At 47.7% G+C, this 26,492-nt stretch overlaps 1 protein-coding gene across 2 annotated transcripts in view; it reads right to left on the minus strand.

The window, feature by feature from the left end:
• Positions 1 to 26,492, minus strand: part of POU6F1 (POU class 6 homeobox 1) — a 532,900-nt gene that overhangs the window by 353,256 nt on the left and 153,152 nt on the right. For both annotated transcript variants that reach the window (XM_069653382.1, XM_069653381.1), the window contains exon 2: positions 25,516 to 25,609. In XM_069653382.1, the coding sequence (XP_069509483.1) occupies positions 25,516 to 25,569 (54 nt within the window). In that variant the 5' untranslated portion in view covers positions 25,570 to 25,609. The remainder of the gene's footprint in view (positions 1 to 25,515; positions 25,610 to 26,492) is intronic.

Here is a 26,492-nt window from a genome sequence, read left to right on the forward strand (position 1 = left end):
AGGTAAATCTGTGATGAAATCCAGAGAAAGTGTATGCCAAGGTGCGGGTGGGATTTCCAAGGGTTGTAGGAGACCAGCTGGTTTTTGCTTTTGATATTTATTTTGTGCGCACACACCACAGGTAAGGATAAAGTGAATAATGTCTTTGGGCCATGTTGGCAACCAATAGTTTCTTTTCACTTTGGCTAGGGTTTTGGCAATTCCTGGATGACCTTCCATCAAAGAGTCATGATAACCGGAGATGACTTGCTCTTGTAATTCTTTACTTGGCAGATGTAAACGATCTTTGAAATATGGCAGTTGATCCTTAATTATGTGATGTTCGTTTTGAGTACTCCATTTTGTAAGGTCTTGGGATTCATTAAGAGCTGGATCTTGCTATGGAGTTCACTTTGGGTTAGTGTTGTTGTCAGGCCTAATAATTTGTCATTCGGAATGAAAGCTACTGGATCTGGGGTTGTGTATACTTTCTCATCAATACCCATGCGGGATAAAGCGTCAGCTTTTCCGTTTTGGACTCCCGGTTGATATGTGATCACGTAGTCATATTCTGCAAAGAAAAGTGCCCATCGCAGCTGACATGAAGATTGAGCTTTTGCAGTTTTTAAGTATTGAAGATTTCGATGATCAGTAATCACAGTGATGGTATGTCTGGCACCTAAGAGATAATGTCGCCAAGCCTTGAAAGCTGATTTGATTTGTCCGTGATAGCATAATTGAGTTCTGAAGGCGTGAATTTGCGTGACCAGAAGGCCAGAGGGTGCAGCTGGCCGGTATCGGGATCCCTTTGTGCAAGAACTGCTCCAATTGCCAAGCTAGAGGTGTCCGTTTCCACCACATAAGGGAGACATGGGCGAGAGTGTCGAAAAATTGGGGCGGAAGTAAATCTTTTCTTGAGTTCTAGAAAAGCCCTTTCTGCTTCTTCTGTCCATTGGAATTGCTTATTGTTTTTTCGTAACAATGACGTAATCGGGTGCACTATCTGAGAAAAGCCTGGGATGAATCGGCAATAAAAGTTTGCAAAGCCCAGCATGCTCTGGATTCCCTTTAACGAAGTTGGCGACGGCCAATTAAGAATGGCATCTACTTTGTGCATATCCATCCTGATCCCTTTTGGAGCGGGGATAAAACCGAGGAATTCAACTTTGGTAACATGAAATGAACATTTTTCAGGTTTAGCATACAGTTGATGTTGACAGAGTTTTGCCAGAACTGAACAAACATGTTTGACATGATCTAGGAGTATACTAAAATGTCATCAATATAAACCAAAGCGCACACGTCGATTAATTCCCATAAGACATCATTCATAAAATACTGGAATGCAGCGGGAGCATTGCAAAGTCCAAAGGGCATTACCTGATATTCGTACAGGCCATACTTGGTACGAAAGGCAGTTTTCCATTCGTCTCCTTCCTTAACATGAACGAGATGATATGCTCCCCTAAGGTCCAATTTAGTGTAGATCTGGGCATCCTTAACTTCATCTAGCAGTTCCGGAATTAGAGGCAGTGGATAGCGATTTTTTACGGTGATTTGGTTCAGTGCGCGATAGTCGATGCTAGTTCTCAAGTCCCCTTCCTTCTTTGGTACGAAGAATAAGGGACTGGCTGCCGGTGATTTAGACGGGCGGATGTCACAGGTTTCCCCTTTTCTCACCTGTTCTCTGTTTTGCGGAGTCCTTTGTCGGGGTCTTCTTCCTAGCAGTTCGGGTCCCTGACAAGCCCGCTCGGCCGTCTTCGGATTCCAGGATTCGTTCAGCTTCTTCGTCCGGGATCTATGGAAACTCCAGGAAGCTTGGAATGGAGGCAGAACACAGAGGCCGTCTGCGCGGAACACGAAAGAAACAGGATCAAGGAAGATAGAAGGAAAGGAGAAGGTGGAAGGTCCGGGAACCAGGAAGCAACACAGTTCAGGAGAACGAACTACGGAGCACGTCAGGCCACAGCTATCGGTAGCGCTGAGACACGCGGAACCGCAGGGGAGTGGCTAATTTATAGAACGTGCTGCATAGGACGTAAAGGTTGATAGACCGCGTTCCGTGTATACGGCCATGTTGGGTGTACTACAGCGAGTAACCCCCGATGTGCCAGGGACCAGGAAGACCAGAAAGGGCGTGATCGACGGATCATGACAGCAGATAAAGCCATTAGCCAGTTACTGATCTAGATAAGATTTCAAATGGAGGTTTTCTGGTTCTGTGAGTGCGTAGATTCGACCACAAGGGACTTGTGCACCGGGTATGAGATCGATCTGACAATCATAAGGCCTATGTGGCGGCAGGGTATTGGCTTGTTCTTTCTGAAAAACGTCTTGAAAATCTTGGTATTCGCTTGGTAGAGTAGCTGTAACCCCCAGTACTATTGTTGCTATTCCCTAAACAGCTGTCTGTGAATCCGTTTTCTGCTTTTCTCTGTGGTAGCAAGTGAGAGCACAGTCGTCGGAAAAGGCCAACTTCTTTGCACGCCAGTCTATTTGAGGATGTTTGTGAGCTATTAACCATGGCATCCCTAAAATCAACCGGAACTGAGGAGCTTGATGAGGTCGAAAGCAATAGATTCCCGGTGTCCATCCTGGCACAGAAGGGTTAATGCTGCTGTACATTGGGTTACTGGACCAGAAGCTATTTCAGTACCATCAACAGAGGTGACCTTTTCAGTAGTCGGCTTTTTGCATAGTGGAAGCGCTACCTCTGCTGCCAGATCTTGGTCTATGTAGTTTCCAACTGCCTCGCTGTCTATGTATGCTTCTACAACATGCATGGTTGTTGGTGATGGATCAAAATCACAGGTAATGCATAGTATGAGGTCTGTGGCCCATTCTCTTCGCTCGACAAACAGACCTCTACGCTTACAGGGCTTTGTAGTTTTCTGTCTCCTTGTTGTCGTCTTCCTTTTCAGTAGCTCCAACAGTTCTCCTCGGAGGCTTTATTGGACATTCTTTGAGGAAATGGCCTGACTTTCCACAGTATAGACATAATAGCTGTTGCCTCCTTTTGTCTCTTTCAGCCTTAGTTAAGGGAGCCTGTACCCCTCAGATTTGCATGGGTTCTACAGTGTTCTCCGTTGAACGTGAGACATTGTCTTTTGACCGGACATACATGGCACGAGTGTCAAATCTCATCCGTTTGACTTTTCGGCCCTGTAGCCTATGATTTAACTGAACAACAAGATTGATGAACTCTGCACAGTCTCTTGGTGGATTAACCACTTGTGCTAGGACATCCTTTAATTCTCCCTGTAGACCCCAGTGGAATAATGTGGTCCTTTTCTCTTCAGGCCATCCGGTTTCAACAACTAACCTATTAAAGGTTGCTATATATGTTAACAAGTCTTGGTTTCCTTGACGGAGGGACAAAAGTTAATTATCCAATGCTTATCCTTGGGTATGTCGAGCAAACAGTTTCTCCATTTCCTGCTGAAAACCTCTAAAGTCACGTACAGTGGATCATCCTGACTTACTAATGGTACAGACCAATCTGCAGCACTGCCACTCAGATATGATAAAACAAAGGCAACCCGTGACTGGTCGCTAGGAAAAGCCCCGGGTCTACAAAGGAAATGAAGACTACATTGGTTCATGAACATTGCATACTTTTTTGGATCCCACAAACCGTTCTGGTGGAGCTAAAGGAATTGTCCCAGGAAGAGTTATTTGTACCGGACTGGCTAGTGTTGTCACTGGCGGAACGCTTCCAGGTAAGGGGGCCTGTCCTGCCTGTGATTGGAGTAATTGTCTGCTCAATTCCTCAGTACGATCTTTAGTAACTATCATTTCTCTCCTAAGGGAGTTGGTTGCTTGCTTGGCTGAATGTACTTCGGCACGTAGCTGCCCCAATAACTGGGCTAAATGGTCGATTTCTGATGTTTCCATGACGTCCAGGTGGATAGATATATAAGGCTTCGTGTTCTGTTACGCTCACCTGATATCCACGGGAACGCCATTCAGCCCTGGCTGAAAGATTAGCACTCTCGAACCCTCACCCTTGATTGTGTGTTGGACGTGGATAGCGCCTGCAATACAGGAGAACTGGATATAAGGCTTAAATGTCTCTCTTGGGTTGATTCCCACCTCCCTCAGCCTCAAATGACTCCCTTAAGTCTAATCTCTCTCCTCACCTTAATATTAGGTATGGTGTGCTCTCCGTCCTGCGTTTTCTGTGAAGGAGCGCGTTGGAGGTGTGGGCGTTCTGCAACCTAGTTGGATCACTGGTGCGTTGCCCCGTGTTCGGGTCCAGGCCTGCTGTGACTCTGATTTGCTTGATGAGGTAGGTACTACTTTTTTACAGTCTTTTATCTTGCCCTTTTCCTCTTTTGCCTTTTTGTTGTTATTAATGTCTCTAGTTTCTTTCCCTCAGATGAGTTGGAGAGTTTTGGCGTTGCCGTGCTGTATAGGATGAGAATCCCAGCAAGGTAAGTGAATGCGTGGTGCGCAGCGCTTTCTTTCCTTTTCTTTTTGCTGTGGCGTGCCTGCGCCGCTTCCTTTGCAGGTCGTTATGATGTTCCGGGCCGCTGTGATGTTCCGAGATCAAGGAGAGACTACACCTGGTAAGTGGTTTTCGTTGTCCTTGCGTGGCCGTGAGCGAGCGCTCACTAATAATGTATCTTTTTGCCTTTTCAGGTTGCTGCAGTGTTCCGAAGATGGATGCGGCGTTGTGATGAAGAATCCCCAGATCGCGTGTATTCAGGTGAGCAGCTGGTGGTAGTTTGAAGATGGAAGAGTCAAGACCAAAGCCAAGCTGCTACTTACATGTAAGCGCTGAATAATGGTGTTCTTCTTCTTCCAGATACAGGATTCAGCACGTGGCAGGATGCACGCTGCTAACTGCAGAATAACGCGAAGCATGTGCTGCTGTTTGGGTGTGGCTTATACAACCCAAATAAAGTAGTTCGAAGTAAAGTAGTCCCAGGCCCAGCCACACCGAAACACTAGACCGCATAGCTCAGTTCTTTGGAACTGAGCTATGTGAGTGCCTCCATGTTAACTGAAGTCCCAATCTAAATGTTGTCCTTCACATAACAGTATGAGCCTGGTGCCAAAGGTGCCAGGACTGGCTCCAAGAGAGTCACTGATGGTGTTTTGTGGCCCTTGAGGCCACAATGGAAGCCTGTAATCTGGCCTCAACCGAAAGGCTGGTTTGGCCATGAGGACCAGGGGCATGAATCGTGACAAATAAACAATCTCAGCCTCAGGGATCTCTTCCTCAATACACAATTTCAGTGATGTTTTCACATGAGGGTGTCTGCCAATTTCTTTAATGATCTGTGCCACACTGGGACCCTCTGTATAATGCTGGTCTCTGCATCACAAAAGGTGTTATTTGAAATTGGTAGATCATTTAAGTTCACCTTGTTAAAGTTCATTTCCCAAAGCTCCACTCACTTTGAGGAAAAATACACATTGGGTTTGCTGGCCGTTGTACTCACTTTACAGTTCATTATTCGTTGGTCTCCTTGTAGTTATATTCAAATGTTCTGTAGAAATAACATATTTTAAGGTTGCTTGCAATGTAAAGTTTTGTAAAGTTTCATTCACTTTTGGAATTATCATCCGATGTATTTAATTATATTGAGAAAGCTTCCCTTCTCTTGGTTCCTTCATAAGTAAACGTTTTCCTTCAATGCGGTATTCAAAATGGTGCAGATTTTATGATTTGAATATTCTCTGCTGTTCCGCACCTCTGTAATGTGTAAATGTTTTAAGGAAAGTAACTTTGTTATTCTCACTCAATTCGTTAAGTAATGTAATTATCATTTGCCTTTAAATGTTTCCGGCATTCTGTGACTTTGGCCAACATGCTTTCATTTGCATGCGACCACTCCGTAACAAAGTATTCATTCGGCGTTCATGAGTTAACAAGTCATTAATATTCGCTGGTTTGCAAGGATTCTAATCGGAGACCTTTGACAACATGTCTTTCAATCCACGCAACCACTCTGCAACAAAGTATCCTTACGTGCAGCATCAAACACTCGCATAACGGGTTTCTGTTTATCTAGAAACTCACTGGTTGTTTGATTCAACCGACCTTCTTGTTTTTGCTTCAGGCCTCTACCTCCTGCACCTCAGGCATTCCTGGGTCGTATTCTGGACCCAGGAGAACAAGCACCTTGAGCAATAGAAAAAGGAGCAGTCTTCCAGCATGGCTCCCTTTTCATGCTTCCTTCGGTTCCACAGAGCCCCTGCTCCCGGGCCGCTCTTCCCTGAACCATTAAGCGTGTTGCACACGGACAGCGCCTTGCTGTTCTTCTTGGCCTCTCTGCTGCTGCAAATTAACTGCCACTGCTCCTGACACCATTCCCTCCTTTACACTCATTCGGTGGGGCTTTTTTTTTTATACACCTGCAACCCTGTAACAGGTCGCAGGTGTGCATACACAATTAGCCCTGCCTGACCATCATTAAAGGGACATACCAGACCTCTGCTGCTCTCAGTAAGCCTCTTCTTCGTCCCAGTACCTAAGTGGTGAAAGCAACTAGTCTTCATTGTTCTCGGTTGCCTCTTCCTCGTCTCAGTACTTTTTGTGGTCATGTGTGAATAATTCAGGGGAGTTGTTTTGTAATACCCCATAAAGACATGGGTTGGTTTGGTCTTTATTAGGAAAAAGGGGATACTCATTATGACCCTGCCAGTCCGGAAACAACGGTGGTGGTAAATCCGCAGCCACCGTTGTTCGCGGACCAGCAAACCACGAGTTCTGCAGGTGGGTGGTGTTACTTCCACCAGGTCTGACCTGGCGAGAGTAACGCCACCCAACTGCAGACGGAAATGGAAGCACTGGCACCATTAATTACAGTGCCAGTGTTTCCATGGTCCCCATCCCCATGGGGTCCCATGGGAGTCCATGGGAATGGAGAGTAATGTTTTTCCGCCTCCGGAATAAACAAAACAAAACAATTACCGGACTACCAGGGCTGTAATGCCCCGGTAAATCCGGCCAGTCCAGAGGCAGTAATTCATTCCGGGTCCGGCACAGCTACCGCCAGACTCGGAATGAGGCCCCATGTCTCTCCCAATTCCCAGTCTCCACAGACCCTTCACCCAGGTGATCCTCCCTCACTTGTCCACCCCCTAGGGGGCTCAAATGGGAATGGGGAAGAATATTTTCCGGCACCCGCGAATGGGCAATTACCGGGTCCGGCAAGGCCGTAATGACACAGTAATTGCCCATTCACAGGCGCTGGAAAAAACATGATACCGGCAGCATCATAATGAGGCGCAATATCCTTCTAAAATGTATGGAAACTGCGACCTGCTCTCCATAAAACTTACCACCACCCATACCAGCTCCATACTACTCAACATTCTATATTGGCTAAATGTACCCGAGGCACATTTGAGGAAGACCTCCTTTATCTCCTCAATGCCAACCTCAAACCTACATCCAAAGTCATCCTTCTAGGAGACCTGAACCTGGGCCTTAACAACCCTACAGACTGAAGCGCCACCTCCCTAGCAAATTCACTGAGTGCCCTAGGGTTCATTCACTGCATTAACACCCCTCACCATGCTACGGGCTGCACCCATGACTGGCTAGAGGACCTCAACTGCAAGGTTGATATCAACGCTGTCTCCCCATGCCCCTGGTCTGACCACAGCCCCAGGACAACCCACTTGCCGGCACCCCCATGCCACCCACTTGGTCCCTGAGCTCCCACAGAATCACTAAAGACAGCATCACACCACTGCTCTCTGATCTCCAACCAGAACACCTCACCCGCATAGCCAATAACCCAGTGGCTCTTGTGGACATCTACCTGAAGACACTGGCAACAGCAGTGGACACGGTCGCCCCATTAGCCCCACGTAAGGCCAAAGCTCTGTCCAACGACAACACATGGTTTACTAGTGACCTCAAAGACCTGAGTGTGAAGAAACGCCAGGCAGAAGCCACTTGGAAGAAATTTCAAACAGATGCCCACAAGGCACTGTTCAAGTCCACTAAGACTTACAAACTAGCCATCACTCAGGCCAAAGCATCCTCCTACAAAACACGAAAGAACTCTTCAGTATCCTTGGGGAATTGGAAGACCCAGCCCCAACACCTCCAGGCATTACTAAAGATGAAACCTGAATTGGGAACATCCAAAAGACCGTGCTAGAGAACGTAGTCAACCTACAGGAGAAAATCGCCACCAAGCCAGCCTCAATTAAAACCTCTTCTCCCACCCCGTCACTCTCGGCTCTCCACAAACAAGTCACTTTTCACTTCCATCATGTCTCAGAAACCGAAGTTGCAGCCATTCTTATGAGCCTTAGGCCCTCCAAATGCAAAGGGGACACCTGCACTGCTCCTATCATCAAAGAAAGTGCTGAAGCTCTCAGTCCATTTATCACCAGCTTCATTAATGCCTCTTTCTCTACTTGCACAGTTCCCACTTCCCTGAAGGAAGCCTGGGTTCTTCCTCCCTATCTTAAAGAAACCCACGCTAGACCATGCTATGCCCAGCAGCTACAGTCCCATCACAGCATTCCCTTTCCTGCTAAAAATCGTAGACAGGGCTGCTTACACACAAATCCAGAACTACCTGGAAATCAATCAGATCCTAGGTCTGAACCAGTTGGGCTTCAGACCATGGCATGGAGCCGAATCAGCCCTTTTGGACCTCAAAAACCAACTTGATGCATTTAGAGATCAAGGCAAGCCAGCCCTCCTTCTCCTTTCAGATCTCTCTTCCGCCTTCGACCTGGTGGACCGAAAAACGATCTGCCACCACCTTACCTCAGCAGCTAACTTCTCAGCGGAAGCCACACCCTGGGTAGCTTTCTTCTTGGGGGGAAGATCAATAAGAGTTTTCTCTGAAGTTGCCTGTGTGCTCCCTCTTCCCCATCACATATGCAGTGCCCCAAAGCTCATGCGTATCCCCACTCTATACAACATATTCACCAAACCCCTCTTCGATCTACTGGTCTCCATCTGCATTTCTTACACAAACTATGCCGATGACAGGCAAATCTTCTTACCCCTCATTGGCAACTACATGGGAGACTCTCCCGCCCTAAACACAACCTATCCATCCAAGCTTGGATGGCAGCTAATGGCCTCTGACTAATTGATGAAAAGAAAGAGATCCTAGTGGTCGGGCCTCCATCTATCATCAAAAACCTCTGCCCCAATACGCCAACTTAGGTATAGATGGGCTTCTGATACCTGTCTCCAGATCGGTAAAGACCGTAGGTGTATACCTTGATTCTTCACTCTCCCTGACACGCCAGGTCAATGCCATTGCAACTTCAGCTGCTTACACAACAAAGCTAATCAATGCTGCCACACCTTTCCTAGCCCCAAAGAGCTGCTTCACCATTGCTAGAGCCATCATCGGAGCCAGCCTAGACTATTCCAATGCTCTCTTCGCCCGCACCTCTTGTCACAACATCCAAAGGCTCCAAGTGATCCAGAACAATGCAATCCAAGCAGCACTCAACAACCTGAAAAGAGAGCACATATCCAAGGCAAGAAGAAATGCCCATTGGCTTCCCATATGATATGATGGGGCATTTATAACGCACCTGTACACAAGTGTCAAGGAAAGGATAATCTTTAAAGCATTATACTACATGCATAGATGTCTGTCCAATTCTGCCCCTCATTATATCTCTCAAAGCTTCATGAAGGCCCAATCCTCCAGACCTGTTAGGAGGGCCTACACCCATCGTCTTGTCCTACCCATATCCAAGCGAGCTAAACATGGAGGTGCCGAATTCCCCTCCGTGGCCACTCAACAATGGAATTCGCTCCCACCACACCTAAGAGCGGAATAATCATACTGGGCCTTGAGAAAGGCACTGAAAACCTGGCTGTTCACCTAGAGCCATTGATTTGTTTTCTTTTACTGTATTCCTTCTTTCCTATTTCACACAATAGATCATCAGGCAAATGATTCAATATTATTTACACTTTTTAAAGTTAGCTTCTGCGTAACTATAGCACTACTTGCCCTCCAACAATACTTTCTATCCCTCGTGAGTTTGCAGACCCTGGGTAGCGCTGATGGGCCACTTATCTAGAGTGAGGGCATAGAAACAGAGACTTGCCCTATGACTACTGTCTCACAGTCACTCCTATTTATATATAAAAGGCACGCCTTAACATATATCAACCTCAATGGTATGCTGAATGCTTAGCAGGTGAAATCTAATGACTTTATTCTGTTTCCTTGCTCAGCCATTTTGAAAGAAAAACAAACAAGTGAGTAAAAAATGTTCCGTGTAAAACAGCTCTCTTTAGTTAGTAGACTTATATTTAAGTCACTTTCCCAATATGGCATAACGTCTAGTTGTATCATATTGCTCTTAGAAAATGTTTAATTTATTGCATCAACCTTAGGACCATCCCAGTGTTCCTGTATAATGGTCTGTTCTGGAAAGTGACTTAAATACACAGAGGGTAACTTTAAAAAGTGTAAATAATATTGAATCATTTGCCTGATGATCTATTGTGTGAAAATGTATCAGGGTGTATTGTCAGGTACGATACCTTTGTAGTCCCCTTAGTGTTTTTTTGGTTCCTTCTTTCCTATCCACAAGTTAAGTGTACCTGGTTGTAACAGCACCTCGATGCCTAAGTATATGGGTGCTTAATAAAAGCAACAAAAAAAAAAAATAGAAAATAGCGCCTAGCTTTGAGGCAAGGGCAGGCACCATTTTGACAACCAACAACTCTGCTTAGGCCATGTTATTGCCTCAAGACTCAGACCAGGCATCCCCCCAGGAATTAGATCACACCCACAGAAACTAAGGGGTTGTTTGCACCTTGGGTCAAGGGATCTCCAATGAATTCCATGTCATGGTCCACCTCATACCTGCCCCCTGATGGGCCCACTCAGTTTCTTGGATCCATGGGTGGCACATCACTGGCACACTTTGTGGTACCATGCCTCTCCCTAAGCCTGGACTCTAGCCTCTTTGGTCTCTTGGACACTTACCTCTGAATCTACATCTTTACAGGCATTGTGCAAAGGGAGGTTTTTTGACAGATTTCAATCCTTTATGAAGTCACTGGCTGTGACATTTTGAAGGGCTTCATCAAGGACGCACTACCTCATGCTATACCAACCCCTCCTACTCTCCCATCGGCTCTGCCCCCTCAACTCTGTCAGTTGGGGCTAGTCAGGGATAGTCTTGCCCAGCCTGAATCCCTGGAAAACGCTCTTTTGGAGCTGGTACAGATAACAGGGGATATGCTTCACCTCCCAGGGAAGCTCTGATTACAAATCTCACAGGCTCCATTTTGGAGGACTCTCTACCAGACCTACCAGATTTGGGTCCTCAATAAGCAGAGGGTGACCTTCCTTCTTTAGTTCCGTAAACGATTGGTTGGGAGAGGTGGCAGAGTTTCTCAGGCTTCCCAACCCAGAGGAACGTATTGCTGAGTTAGGGTTGCTGTTGGGAGTTGTGGGTCTTTAGGCTTCTGCAATGTCTGATATTCCCCTACAGAAGAATGTCCTGGCTGAGGCAGCCAGTATGTGGAAGCTGCCGCTACAGCCCCCACCAATGAGAAGCTGACGCTTAGTTGCCTTCAGACATGGTCTGCCTATCATCTCAGCCTATGCCCTCATCCTTGGTGGTGGGAACTTCTTCCCTATTTCATAAAGCCTCTGCAGACACATCTTCCTCATCCTTGATTCCCCTAGCCAAACAGGAAAAGCTCCTGGATAGTCATGGCAAGAGAATAGTACTATACTTAAGGTAGGCTAATGCCGATGCTTTGCTGGACACAGCTAACCAAAGCCTTTCGAGGAACTGGCATAGTTTCAAGCACACCTCCCTCTGGAATGTCAGGCATAATAGCAAGATCTCCTGGACGCCTCTGCCCATCATATAGATATGGCAGCCAGAGGCATGTGCAAAGGGGCAGATATGAGGGGGTCAGCCTGGAAATAGCCCATACAATTCTCCTACAATGTGCAAGATATGACAGGAACTTGTCAGTCCATGGTGCACAGATCTTCCACAGGAGTTCAGATGAAGAGCCATGAAGAAGAAATCTCTACTCTGATAGCAAAATTTCTGGTGGTTCTTACTAAACAACCTTAGAAATGCGCTCAGTCTTCTTCTGGCTCCAGGCAAGACTTCCAGTCCAGAATGTCCAGAGGTTCTGTGACTTTCTAGAGTGCAAGAAGAGCCTGCCGGCTTGCTCTCCAGGTTTTCCCTGCAAAAAGCATTGAATGGTCACAAAGGGCTTCCCCTGACAACCCTCCACATTCCTGGATCTGGCTGAGGAATTATATTTATGTTCAGGTCCACAGGCCTCCCTTTCGAGAGGGAGAATTTAAGATTTTGTGGCAGGTGGAGCGTTCATTTACAGGCATTCCTGGGTATTATCTATGATTGCCAGGGGTTATAGGTTGATTATCCTCTTTTACACCCTTACTTCTCCATTCTCTGCCAGATCGGCTCCAACTCTCTTCGGCTAGAGGTCCAGAGTATCTTGGATGATCACACATGTTCAGATTCCTTTCTCCATGGTCAAATTCTACTGGCTTTGTGCAGTGGTCCCGTCTGTCTTCACATTTCAACTTTGTCTCCCAACAGAAAGTTTCTTTGCTTGCTATTGGGCGAATATGTGCTCCACTGGTGTTCTCAAAGCTACAGGACACAGTCGGTGCTCAACGTCCTCTAAAAGGCATACATATTAATTAATATTCAGACAATCGGCTGACATCAGCCCCATTGGCCAAGCTGGCTTCAGCTTCACTTCAGTTGTTGCTGGATATTCTTTTAAGGGTAGGGCTTTTAGTCAACTAGAGGTAGTTGCAGCTGGTTTCCAAGCTGGCCATCCAGTTCATAGACTTTGTCTGGAATAGATGTAAAGGTATAGTATTTCCATGTCAGACAGTGTCAGACCTCAGGAAAATGGCGTCGTTCATTCTGACCATAAACCAGGGGTTGGCTTGGTGGTTCAGCATCTTGTGTTCTGGTCATACCCTTTGCTAGGCTAACCATGAGGAGAATGAAGCTTGATCTACCAAGTGTTTGAGATTGTGTTCAAGATTCTCAATCAACCTGGATAGGTATTACTGAGATTCTCCACTGGGACCTGTCCTAGTGGGACAAAAAGGGAATCTAGGGGTATGCTGTTTTCGGTCCCACTTGTGATGTTGAGAAGACGACAGATTAGCTGTTCCTGGGCTGCAGTGACAACCTAGAGGGATACTACATTCATAGCCTATGAACTGTTTTGTATCAGCTAGATTAAATCAACGTTCTCAATATCAGGAACATATTCCTAGCAGTAAAGGTGTTTATACTGTCCATTTCGGCCAAGGTAATGTGATCCAGACAGACAAAATGGCATATATGTCCTACATACACAAGCAGGTCTCCTATCCTATGGAAGCTGGCAGTGGAGATCTGGGATTGGACCATCAGTCATCCCATCTTCTTCAGGGATGTCCATGTACCAGGTCTACAGAATGTTAAATTGGGCATGTTAAACAGACACTGGGGCAGGCCAATCATGATTGGGAACTACACGGTTCACTAGTAGATAGAAAATGCCAACAATGAGGACTGAAAATGTTCGCCTTGTCGTCCAACACAAAGTATATAACCTCTGTTAAATCGTTGTGGGGTGGGTTACTGATTTCCTTGGTCTAACAGGTCAATATATGCATTTCCACTGATTCTGTCAATCCACAATGTAGAGACCAAGTGGAGATGATCTTGGAATGTCTCTAGGATTCTCATCACATCGCACTAGTCAGGCAGGACAAGGTTGTCAGACTTAATGATTCTTGCCATAGAAAGTCAAATATTTTTCCTGGTTTTCTCTAATGAAATTAGCGAGCTGGCTCTTAATGTGCTGACCCTACGTCACTTCTGCCACTCGAAAGGAAATTTAAGGATCGTTCAAGCAGCCAGAAAGTCCTTGACACATAATAAGTACAAAAGTAACTGGTTGAGGTTTTGTCCCTGTTTGCTAGACCTGGGCCTGACACCCCCCCCCCTTAGAGCTCTAGATTAAGTTTTGTCCTTTTTCTCACACTTAGCAGTTATCCTCCATACAGGCTGGCTCTTGCCATACATAACTTGTGGCTATAGGGGCATATATTTTCAATTTCTAATCTGGTCATCCATTTGCACTTTGAAGGTCATGATATCTATTTCGACTGGTTAGTACTCTGGACCTCAATATTGTGTTATCGGCTATTTGTATTTCACACAAAACATTTGAGCCACTGGCTTCTGCAAACATGAAGTCAGTTACATGAAAGGTGGTGTTTTAGCTGCCGTAACTATAACACAGAAGGTAAACAGGATCGGACTGCCCAATAGGCCAATGTCCAACCAAAAACGCAAACTGCTAGTGTGTGCCAGTTTGTTTGATGAAAGTGGGCCACTTTTTTGGCCCGTGTTGGCCAATTGGATGAGTTACTTCACTGTGCGGCTAGAAGTTTTGACCAGGGTTACTGAATTAATATTCTTTAAAATGCACAATTTACATCACATTTGATCAAAAACCCCCCCTTTGCGTAGTACTCAAAGTCTGTCACCAAAGGAATGATTTTGCTATTTTCAACTGTGGGCCACTTTTTCATTGGTGCCTGAGACAATTGTATGCATCAATCTGACCCCGAAAGTAGCTGTGTACTGCTGCAGGCTGTGATGAAATGTGCGTTACAGAAATGGGAAAATACTGTCAACCAGCAAAACCAATTATGCCCACTTAACACTTGGGGTGAAAATACAGCCATTCGAATTTTATTACTGCTGGAAATATCCATTCTGGAACAAAATAAAGCCAGCCTTTGGCTGCGTGCAATGGCCAAAACAAGACTGGCTGTTAGCTAGAATTAAAAACTTTAGCACCCATAAATATCTGCTGTCATATGAGAAATGTGGCATGTGCGAAGTGTACACATACATGTGATAATGTGGGAGTTGTTTGTTCATTAGGGAGCCACATTAGCCCCTAAACTGTTTAGTTTCTTTATTTATACCGGCCGCCGAATCCTGAGGTAACTGGGCGCCAGAGACTTAGATCAGGTTACAATAGATTATAGACATACAAGATAATAACAATAAGTGCAAATGACCGGGTTACATGGTGGTCGAAGGGCAGACACCAGAAAAAATACAGTGATGAGATAGTGGTTAGTATGTCAGACAGTGGGAGGGTTCTTGTTGGCGAGCCAGGACTTAGTTTTTGCTATGAAGGTCCAAAAGGATGGTTCTGCTCTTTGGTTCACAGGTATAGCGCTCCATTGTTTGGCAGCTAGGACCGGGAAGCTGGAGTCGCCTGCTTTTTTTGAGGAAAATTTGGGGATGGATAGACAGTGAGAATTCAACATTCTGGTTGGTCTGGCTGATATGTGTTTGCTGAATTTGTCTGCCAGGTGCTTGGGGGCGTCGTTAGAGAGGCATTTGTGGACGATGACAAGGGATCTAAGGGTGATTCTGTCTCGTACAGGGAGCCAATGGGCATTTTGTCTGAAGCTGGAGATGTGAGAGTGCCGCAGGATACTCAGAGCCGCTCTGAGGGCATTATTCTGCAGCACCTGCAGTTTGTTCAAATTACGCTCTGAAGTGCCAAGGAGGAGAGTATTGCAGTAGTCGATTTTTTAGAGCACTAGCGTTCTGGCTAGGGTAATGCAGCTGGAAGGCGAGAGGAAGGTTTTGCAGGCATTGATGATCTTATTTGTGTAAGCCGTGGAGGAGGCTGTGGCATTTACTTGTTTTTTGAGCGAGAGTGTGGAATCCAAATAAACGCCTAAGGTTTTGATTTCTTTGGCCACTGTGATAAGGTTACCATCAATGTTGATAGAAGCGTAATAGGGTCCAGTTCGTTTAGCCGTGGTTGGGAGCCGGCGAGAAGGAGCTCAGTTTTATCGTCGTTGAGGCATAAGCCGTGTTCTGCCACCCAGGCTTGGATCTCCATGTAGAGGTTGTTAATCCGTATGGAGTCCTCTTCATAGCAACCTGATAGGGTGAAGCGAACCTGGGTATCGTCAGCATAGTTTGTGTATGTGTGTGGGGATACGCCTCGGCGCCAGCAGGGTGTGTTGGGTGCACCGGTGATCGGGGGCCCTGAGAACCGAGGCAGCGGGTCGGCCCCTTCGCTCTCGGCTGTCATAAGCGCCGAGAGCGAGGGAACGCGAGCCGCTGCTCGGAAACGTGGCGCATCACAGCTGCACTCACCTGACGGGAGGCCCGACCCCGAAGGGAGGGGGGGACGAGGGCGCAGGCACTCCATGGCGGGGTGGAGGGGGGGCGACCGGTCCTTCAGCGTGGCGTGCCCCGCGGTGGCCCCGGAGCGGGTTGCGGCTGGAAGGCACCCAGAGCCCGCCCATACCCAACGCAGTCGCGGTTGCGATCACGTGATCGCCTCCGGCGTTTTCCAGGTCTCGGGAAGCAGGAAATGGTGCATGCTAGCACGGCAGCCTTTAAGGGAGGCGGGACAACCCCTCAGCAGCCAATAAGGTGTAAGCCAGACAAGGCTGATGCTGATTGGTGGGGAATTGAACCTAGGGAAGCCTTTAAAAGCGCGCCAAATGAAACTGACGAGGTTCTCTCATTTTCAAGGAAAGAGAAGAGGACGAGGAACGAAGATCGGAGTGGTGGGCCTATCCGGACACGAGATAGGACAAAGTTGGGGACTGCTTCAATCTACATTGGAAGGGCCAAACACTGGTGAAGGAAACCAGAGGACTATATTCTTTGTTTTGTTAAGGACCCTTTACCCATTAGAATAAATATTGTTTCAGCATCCGCCTGTCTCCTGAAGTCTGCTTATCACACTGGCAACGAAGGTGGGATACCGACAACATCATGGAGGCACTGATCAAAACGCTATTGGAGGGGCAGCAGCAGCTGCAACAATTAATACAGCTGCAAACCCAACAGGCGGCTGCCGATAGACAAGCCTTCCAGCAGGCCATCCAGCTGCAGGGCACCATACAAACCACAGCCCAGGACAAACAACACAAGACCATAGCCCGTCTCACTGATGTGGTGGCCAACGTCAGAAACCAACCATTGGTGCCATCAGCTCTACTCCAGAAATATAAAGAGGGGGAAGATCCTGACTTCTTTTTCACCAGTTTTGAGAGGATCGCCAGGAATGCGCAATGGCCTCCGGACCGTTGGGGACAGTATGTCGCCCCCCTGCTATCCGGGGTGATGCAGGGTGCCTATCAGGCGGTAAACCCCAATGGCAGCACTCCTTACGGAGAAATGAAGGCCGCAGTCCTGGATCGTCTAGGCCTAGACGAAGAGGCTTACCGGATACAGCTGAGAGAGACCAGACTCAGGGTGGGGGAGAGCCCGCGCCAGTTATACAATCGTATAAAAGACTTGGTTGAAAAATGGCTGCTACCTCCCACCCCAGCGAATCAACCCATCCTCGACAAGATCATCCTGGAGCAATTCATCGAAGCCCTACCAGGACAGATGCAGAGGTGGGTTAGACAGCACCACCGGCCCAACTTGACTGAGGCGGTAGATCTCGCCTCAGCATACCAAAAGGCGGGTCACCACAAGATGCAGCCAACTGGAGTAACAGCCCGGATAGCAATCCCGATATCCGACCCCCTTGCATTCCGGAGTGGTAGGACCCTACCCACGAGGTGGAGACACGCCGACGACAGCTCCAGAAAACCGGAAGACAAAAAAACGGGAGGCGAGGAAAAACACCCATTGGCAGCACCAGGATACAAGCAACCGCAATGCTACGAGTGCAACGAATGGGGCCATATAGCCAGGTTCTGCCCCAGAAGGAGACCAGCCGAACCGATGGACATCGGATACTTGAGCCCTGGGTCGGAGGAGAGCATCCCGGGTCCCTATGTGGTGGACATCCGGGTGGATGGCAGACCATTGCGCGCTCTACTCGACAGCGGCAGCCGGCAGACCGCCATATCACCAACCGTGAGTAACACTCCCTACTTATCTAATATAACAGTACCCATTAGATGTATCCATGGGGATGTGAAGCGATATCCAATGAAGAATGTGGTGGTAGAACTAAACGACACAACCACTCCCTTGAGGGCTGCCGTCCTGCCGTGTCTGCCTGCCCCGGTAGTTATAGGGACCGACCTGCCTGGCTTTGAACAGGTCATGAATGCCCTGGAGGGAAAGAGAATTCCACGCAATTCCGGCGCCCCAGCGTCGGACTCTGCTTCCCTGGCCCCCGTGCCAGGACGGAAAAGACGAACCCGGATGGAATGGTGTCAGGCTAGTTACATGACCAGACCCATCGACTGGAGCTTGGAGGAGAATGAAGACACCATTAGGGGGGAGACCCTAACTGACCCAACTCTACGGGTAGCACGAGAAAGGGCAACACAAGATGGGGAACCCAATCTAAGTAAGGGACCAGGGTTCCTATTACGCCGGGGTCTACTACATCGAATATAAAAGGGCGAGGATGAAGCCGCTAAGGAGCAATTGGTGCTACCAAAAAAACATCGTGCCATAGTTGTACAACTGGCTCACAACCATCCCTGTGGCGGCCATATGGCTTCCCTCAAGACCCAGCAGAACCTATTGAAGCGGTTTTACTGGCCGGGCATATACGGGGAAGTGGCGCAGTTCGGTAAAAACTGCCCCACATGCCAATTGACCAGCGGTGTCCTACCAGCAAAGGCGCCACTACAGAAAATGCCTCTCATAACGGTTCCCTTCCAGAGAATCGGCATGGATATTGTCGGTCCTTTGGAACCTGCTAGCAGGGGGTATAGATATCTGTTAGTGATCGTCGACTATGCCACCCGATACCCGGAAGCGTTTCCCCTAAAGGGGACATCCGCCAGAGTTCTGTGTGATCAGCTTATCCCGTTTTTCGCACAAGTGGGGTTGCCTTCGGAAATAATCACAGACCAGGGTACGAATTTCATGTCCGCCCTCCTACGGCAAGTATGTGAGCATCTCCAGATCAAACAAATGAGAACCTCAGTATACCATCCCCAGACCGATGGACTGGTTGAACGGTATAACCAGACCATCAAGAAAATGCTGAAGAGGGTGACAGGGCCGGACGCAAAGAATTGGGATCGGGTGTTGCCTCTGGTGTTGATGGTATTAAGGGATACACCCCAATCTTCCACTGGTTTCTCCCCCTTTGAACTGCTATTCGGAAGACAACCTCGGACGATAATGGATCTGGTTAAAGAAGAATGGGAAGCCAGTGAGGAGGTATCACTCACTGAATACACTGAGGAGCTAAAAAACCATCTGACAGCTCTGCGTACCTTGGCCGAAGCAAACCTGAGCCAGGCTCAAACGACCCAAGAGAAGAACTATAATAAGGGGAGCCGAATGAGGACCTTCAAACCCGGAGACCAAGTACTGGTACTCCTGCCTACGTCTGCAAACAAGCTATTGGCCAGATGGAGAGGGCCATATAAAATCACGGACGTGCTCAGCCCAGTGACTTATCGGGTGCATCAACCTGATAGGACCACAACCGACAAGGTTTATCACATCAACCTTCTGAAGGAGTGGAGTGAGCCGAGTCTGAGTGCCTTCACAGAACCTGAGGAACCCGAATCAGAGGAAACCGTGAACACCGTTCCTGACACCCTCGAAGCCATCAATTGGGGCGACGTCCTCTCCCCGAACATGAAATCAGACGTCGTGGACAAGTTATCCCCCTATGCCGATGCCTTTTCTACGTTACCCGGTCGGACCAGCATATTGGAACATGAGATCAACACAGACCCCAGACAAACCATAAGGCTTAGGCCATATCGAATCCCCGAAGCCAGGCGAAGAGTCATCAGTTCAGAAGTAGACGAAATGCTGCGGATGGATATCATTGAGCCATCCAACAGCGTATGGTCATCCCCCATAGTTCTGGTTCCCAAGCCGGACGGGTCCGTCCGCTGCTGTATGGACTACAGCAACTAAACACAATTTCCCAATACGAAGCGTATCCTATGCTGCGGATGGACGAGCTCTTGGAAGGCCTCGGAGCGGCCCTCTTCCTAAGCACCCTAGATCTAACCAAGGGATATTGGCAGATCCCCTTGCGTTCCCAGGACAAGGAGAAAACCGCCTTTTCCACACCAAGGGGACTCTATCAATACAAGGTTCTGCCCTTTGGACTACACGGCGCCCCCGCCACGTTCCAGAGGTTAATGGATATCATCTTACGACCACATGACGGATATGCGGCCGCTTATCTGGATGACATTGTGGTGTATAGCAAGTCCTGGGAAGCCCATCTGAACCATCTGGAACTAGTGGTGGTCGATCTGCATAGGGCTGGTTTGCATATAAACCCAAAAAAAAGCACGATCGGAACCCATGAAACCAAATACCTGGGGCACATAGTGGGTGGGGTTGTCCTGAAACCGCAACTATCCAAGACTCAGGCTATACACGATATTCCGACTCCCACCAACCAGAAACAGATCCGAGCGTTCTTGGGGCTCGTTGGATATTACAGGAGGTTCATACCTGACTTCTCCTCGGTGGCTGCCCCCTTGACTGATGCTTTAAGGCTCAAAGGTGTTCCAAACCTAACCAACAACCAGAGCGCCTTGAACGCCATAAAACTCCTGAAACATAGGATTTCATCGAATCCTGTACTTTGTTGCCCAGACTTTCAAAAACATTTCTACCTACAAACAGACGCCTCAAACCAGGGTTTAGGGGCTGTACTCTCACAAGACCGGGGGGGTGCCCTGCGTCCTGTATGCTTTATCAGCCTCATGAGGCTGCCTATTGGACCATAGAGAAAGAATGTTTGGCCATCCGATGGGCCATCGACTCCCTTAAGTACTACCTATTGGGTCGCCTGTTCACCTTGTACACGGACCACGCCCCCTTGCAGTGGCTTGTGGGACATAAGGACACCAACCAGAGAGTGCTCCGCTGGTTCTCTCCCTCCAGCCTTTTGACTTCCTCACGTTGCACAAACCAGCCAGGTTTCAGCTGGTGGCCGACTACCTGTCTAGGTGTGCTTCCCGGCCCGAACGGCCTGGGACTGGGGTGGGGATGTGTGGGGATACGCCTCGGCACCAGCAGGGTATGTTGGGTGTACCGGTGATCGGGGGCCCTGAGAACCGAGGCAGCGGGTCGGCCCCATTGCTCTCGGCTGTCATAAGCGCCGAGAGCGAGGGAACGCGAGCCGCTGCTCGGAAACGCGGCGCATCACAGCTGCACTCACCTGACGGGAGGCCCGACCCCGAAGGGGGGGGGCGAGGGCGTAGGCACTCCATGGCCGCGTGGAGGGGGGGCGACCGGCCCTTCAGCGTGGCGTGCCCCGCGGCGGCCCCGGAGCGGTTGCGGCTGGAAGGCACCCAGAGCCCGCCCATACCCAACGCAGTCGCGGTTGCGATCACGTGATCGCCTCTGGCGTTTTCCAGGTCTCGGGAAGCAGGAAATGGTGCACGCTAGCACGGCAGCCTTTAAGGGAGGCGGGACAACCCCTCAGCAGCCAATAAGGTGTAAGCCAGACAAGGCTGATGCTGATTGGTGGGGACTTGAACCTAGGGAAGCCTTTAAAAACGCACCAAATGAAACTGACGAGGTTCTCTCATTTTCCAGGAAAGATAAGAGGACGAGGAACGAAGATCGGAGTGGTGGGCCTATACGGACACCACGAGATAGGACAAAGTTGGGGACTGCTTCAATCTACATTGGAAGGGCCAAACACTGGTGAAGGAAACCAGAGGACTATGTTCTTTGTTTTGTTAAGGACCCTTTACCCATTAGAATAAATATTGTTTCAGCATCCGCCTGTCTCCTGAAGTCTCCTTATCACAATGTGACACCCAGGTTATCTAGGCGGTCGAACAATAGCTTTGTGAAGATATTGTATAAGGTCGACGAGACGCACAAACCTTGTGGGATGCCACAGAGGATGGGGATGGGGTGGGCTGAAGCAACCGACGAAAAGACCCGAGTGGTTCGGTTGGCTAGGAAGGAAAGGACGCAGGCAGTCGCCTGACTGGAGAATGCAGCTGAAGCCATCAGATGTTCTGTGAGGATCTGGTGGTCAACGAGGTCGAAGGCTGCCGAGAGGTCAAACAGCAGGAGAATGGCTGGATTGCCCTTGTCCTTTGCCTCGTCCTTCTGAATTTTTAAGTCCAGAAGGGGTGTCTCTGTTCCATGCCTTCGCCTGAAGCCAGATTGTCTAAGGCCCAAAAGGTTGTTCTCTTCCAGGTGCTTCTGGATTTGCAAGTAGGCCACTCTGTCTAAGATCTTTAGGATGTAGTGGACAGTGGTGATTGGCCTATAATTAGTGGGGTTGTTAGGGTCTAGGTTTGGTTTTTTTTAGAAGTGGCATGACCGACGCCTCCTTGAGGCTACTAGGAACTGAGCTTGTTTTGAAGGAGGCGTTGATTATGGCTGTTATGAAAGCGGCCAGGTCGTTGGAGCCTTCCTGAATGATGGAGGCTGGGCAGAAGTCCCCTTAGCACCTGGAGGGCTTGAGGCCTTTGATGATGCTTTCCACTTCTTTTGTTGTGACAGTGGCGAAAGAGAAGGAAGGGCAGGTTGGAATTTTAGAAATGGATGGTAGTGGAGAGTTTGCTTTTTTGGCTAGGATAGTCTTTTTCTGTTCAATTCTAGATTGTAGCATGGCAATTTTGTCTGCCAAAGCTTTTTGGATTCTCTCACACCAGTCTGCATCTTTCACGCAGGTTTCTGTAGGTGGGGAGGGGGACTTGAGTTCCCTGAGGAAAATGAAGAGCTCTTTTGTTCTTGATTTAGCAATGTCAATTCTGTTTTCATAGGTCTCTTTTTTGGCCCTGAGGATAGAAGTTTTGTAGGAGGTGGCCGCTATCGTGACTAGTGCTTTGTTGGCCGGGTTAGGGGTTTTTCTCCAGCTGGCTTCTGCTGCTCGTTTGGCGTTCCGAAGGATATTAAGCTCAGGAGTAAACCATTTGTTCAAGTGGGCTGCCAGTTTAGTTTTGGTAAGTTTGATGGGAGAGATGATGTCTACTGCTGATTCAAGTGTTTTGTTATAGAGGTCAGCAAGTTTATCCACATCTAAGTTGAAATAGTTTGCAGGAGCAAGGATATTGTGGATTAGGGGGGGAGGGCTTTGCATAGTGATGTTGTGGTTATTCCTGGAGAGGGTTTGCGGGATAGTAGCCGGTAAGGTGTTTGGCTGCACCTTCCCTTGGATGGAGAAGGAGATGACGTGGTGATCAGACCAGGCAATTGGTTCGTTTTTAAGGATGGAGGTGGAGCAGTTATGATCCGCCAGCCAATCCAGGGTTCTGCCTTTGTTGTGAGTAGGGGAAGTGACCCTGTGCTTGAACCCTAGTTGGGTGATAGTGTTTTCCAGGGACAGCGCATTAGCGTCATTGGGGTCGCCTAGGCCTAGGTTTAAATCCCCAAGTAGGATGATTTGTGATCCTGTCTTGGTGTTATTAGTCAGGAGGACCGATATCTCTTCCTCAAATAAGGATATGGGGCCTGTTGGTCTATAAATGAGGTGTCTAAGAATAGTTTGTGCTGCGCTGAGTTGGAACTTAACTGACAGAAGTTCAGTGGATCGGAGGCTGGACGAGGGGGTCTCTCTGAGGCAAAGGGAAGTTTTGGCGATAAAGGCTACTCCTCATCCTTTGCCTGAATCCCTGTCGTTACTTAATATCGAGTAACCCTCTGGGATGGCAAGGGACAGAGCTGGGCCTGCTGCCTGATACAGCAAGGTTTCAGTAATAGCCAGAAAGTGAAGGTTGTTAGCGGAAATAAGGTCTGCAATGTCAAGCACGTGGGCGACCAGCGACCGAGCATGGATGAGAGCGCCTCTGATCGGAGGGTGTTCAACTATGCTGATGGTTTTTTTTTGGGTGTTGTTTACGATGTGCATAGGACTGGCTTGTGGTTGGTTAGGATACGAATGAGGGGAGTGTTTTTTGTTGGATGTCCCTGGGGGGTATGAACCAGGAGCCAAGTCTCAGGTTTCTGTCCTTCACTGGACATGTATTCCAAGGTGTGGGAGGTGCAGCAAATCTGCAAATCCATTCTAGTGGGCTGAGTGGCTGGCTGAGCATGAGAGCCTGATTAAGGTCTTCATGGGCAAAGGTCATGGTGAGTGTGAGGGGTGGATGAGAGAGTGGAGGTGGGAGATTTTTGAATGGGTAGTGGGATAAGAGGTCGTTATTGAGTAGAGGAAGTATTGTAGCTAAGAGTAGTGTGGATCTGCAAAGGGGTGCCATGTACGCAGTGAGAGTGTGTTAGGATTGGCGTTCGCTAGAATAGGCCTTAGGCTGTATATTCAATAGGATGGTGCTAGTTCCAGAGGAAGGGTGCAATAGGCTGTGTAGATACAGAGCAATTTAAGAGCAGAGGCACATTTCAGTAGAGAGTACTAGGCTGGTCCCTGTCAAGCTAATTCAAATAGTGGTGCTACGCATGTTAATAGCAATACACAGAGCACTAGGCTAGTTCAAGATAGTAGTGGTACACAAGGTAATGACAAAGCACAGAGCACTAGGCTAGGCACAGTGTAGTACAGTTCAAATCTCACCTAAGGCAAGGTTGCACAGTGATGTTTAAAATATTTGAATAGTTTAAATATCTAAAATAGTTAAATATATCAACTGCATATACAGTTGAAGGACAGTTGAAGGACAATTGCCTTTATTATTTATCCAGGCAGTAGGCGTGTAGCTGCTACATAAGAATCAAAATAGGTGTTCCACACGCTGTATTTATTTACCCTAGCAGTAATCAGTGATGGAAATGGCAAAACAATGTACTTTGGGGACCCCCTCTTGGGGGCGGGAGGCGGTGAGAGCTGGGGCCAAGGGGTCTCGCCAGGCCAGGTCACCAACACAGTGGGCCTCATTACGAGTTCTGCAGTAACCGTGCCAGTGATACCGGCGGATTGCCGCCAGACCATGATGTTTTACCGGCGCCTGGCTTCCCGGTAACACCGAGGGATTACAACCCTGGCGGACCGGAAAGTCAGGCGCCGGTAAATTGTAAGTCCCCATTCCCATAGAGTCACATGATGGGAGGGGGGACCACTGAAGCACCGGCACCGTTAATAGCGGTGCCGGTGCTTCCGTGAAAACTCTGCACCCACCGACCTGTAATATGCCGGTCCGGAAACAATGTGCCAGTAAGCTTACCAGCACTGTTGTTTCCAGACCAGCAGGCTCAGAATGAGCCCCAGTGTCTCTTCATGGAACCTAAGCCTGGCTATTTGCATAAACGCAAAGAGATTTTGGGAACAAAAGAATGGCCACAATTTTAAATGGGAAACTTGTCTGTCAGTGATTCAGCAAGAAACTCTTTTGAGAAGGTAAAGAAAGTGGGACTCTGCTCTTTTCATTGGTCACAATACTCACCCTAACAAAACAAGTCTGTGAATAGCAAGACATATATATCATTTGGACACCTTCTTAGCAGTAGTGAGACCGTTTTTGCATTGAGTCGATATTGTAAAAAAATATAAAGCATTTAAGAAATGTCCTTCTCACTGATCACAGTCATATTGATACTACACGCTACAAGAATGTGAGATCTGACGTCTCTAACCAATCATATAGAAACATTTACAAAGAATTTCACACACTGTTGTTTGGTCATATTATTAAGCATTCCTACTTGTTCGTTGACCGTAAGTGAGGCCTCCTGCAGAGGCACCGAGCCAGTATCCATGACGCCTCGAAAAAACAGCTTTCTTTAAGTTTCTGGCATGCTGTGAATGAGAAGGTTGATAATAAACTTGCCATGATCCTTGCCACATTCGAAGCCCACATACAACAAAGACCAGCGAGTTATATACAAATATTATCCTGTGCTTAAGTGTCAGTACAGAACTTCAACTTTACCTGAGTGCACCAATACCCAGAGCAAAGAGGCTTCTTCGTAAGAACAGAAGTGTTACCTTCATAATTATACAAGGAAAAGCAATTTACAAATGAAACCCCTGTACACAGAGGATACTAACAATTTACAACTGTTTGGGAACTTTAGAACTCCAAAATAAGCAGCTGTAATACAGAAATGAAAAAAGTGGTAAAGCTCAAGTCATCCGAAATAAAGTGTCAAGTTTAATAAATAAATGTAATGCTTGACTAAGGCTACCTACATTAATCACATTCCCAAAGATGTGTGTTCTAGGCAGCATATAACATCCCATAATATCACAAAACTGTGAAAAGTCCAAACCAAAAACGGCAAACGTTTTGGATCATTAAATATTGTGCGTTAAAAAACATGAACGTATTAAACACAATAATTGATCGTTGTGTGCTGCTTAATTAAGTTATCTGGTACACAAAATAATCCATACTAATGCATTAGGGGTATCCACTATTGCTTTCATGAATGCTCGTTTATCAAGGCTTTATAGGGATATGGCCATCTAACCCTAGAACAAAGATATTTCAAGTAGCTATGTTATCCTCTGTGTAATCACTAATCTGAAAACGCAGAGCTACTCAAGGTCAAGATTTTCCTAGAGGTGATGTAGCTAAAGAATTCATGTGTAGGGCTGAGACAGAATTGAGCTATTGTGCCTGGCTTGGCTCCATGAACCAAACGTAAGCCGAGTCAGTAAAATATGCAAAACACTGCCA

The sequence above is a fragment of the Ambystoma mexicanum genome, chromosome 3q (assembly GCF_040938575.1).
Source record: "Ambystoma mexicanum isolate Mex_15411 chromosome 3q, UKY_AmexF1_1, whole genome shotgun sequence".
NCBI classification, from domain to species: Eukaryota; Metazoa; Chordata; class Amphibia; order Caudata; family Ambystomatidae; genus Ambystoma; species Ambystoma mexicanum.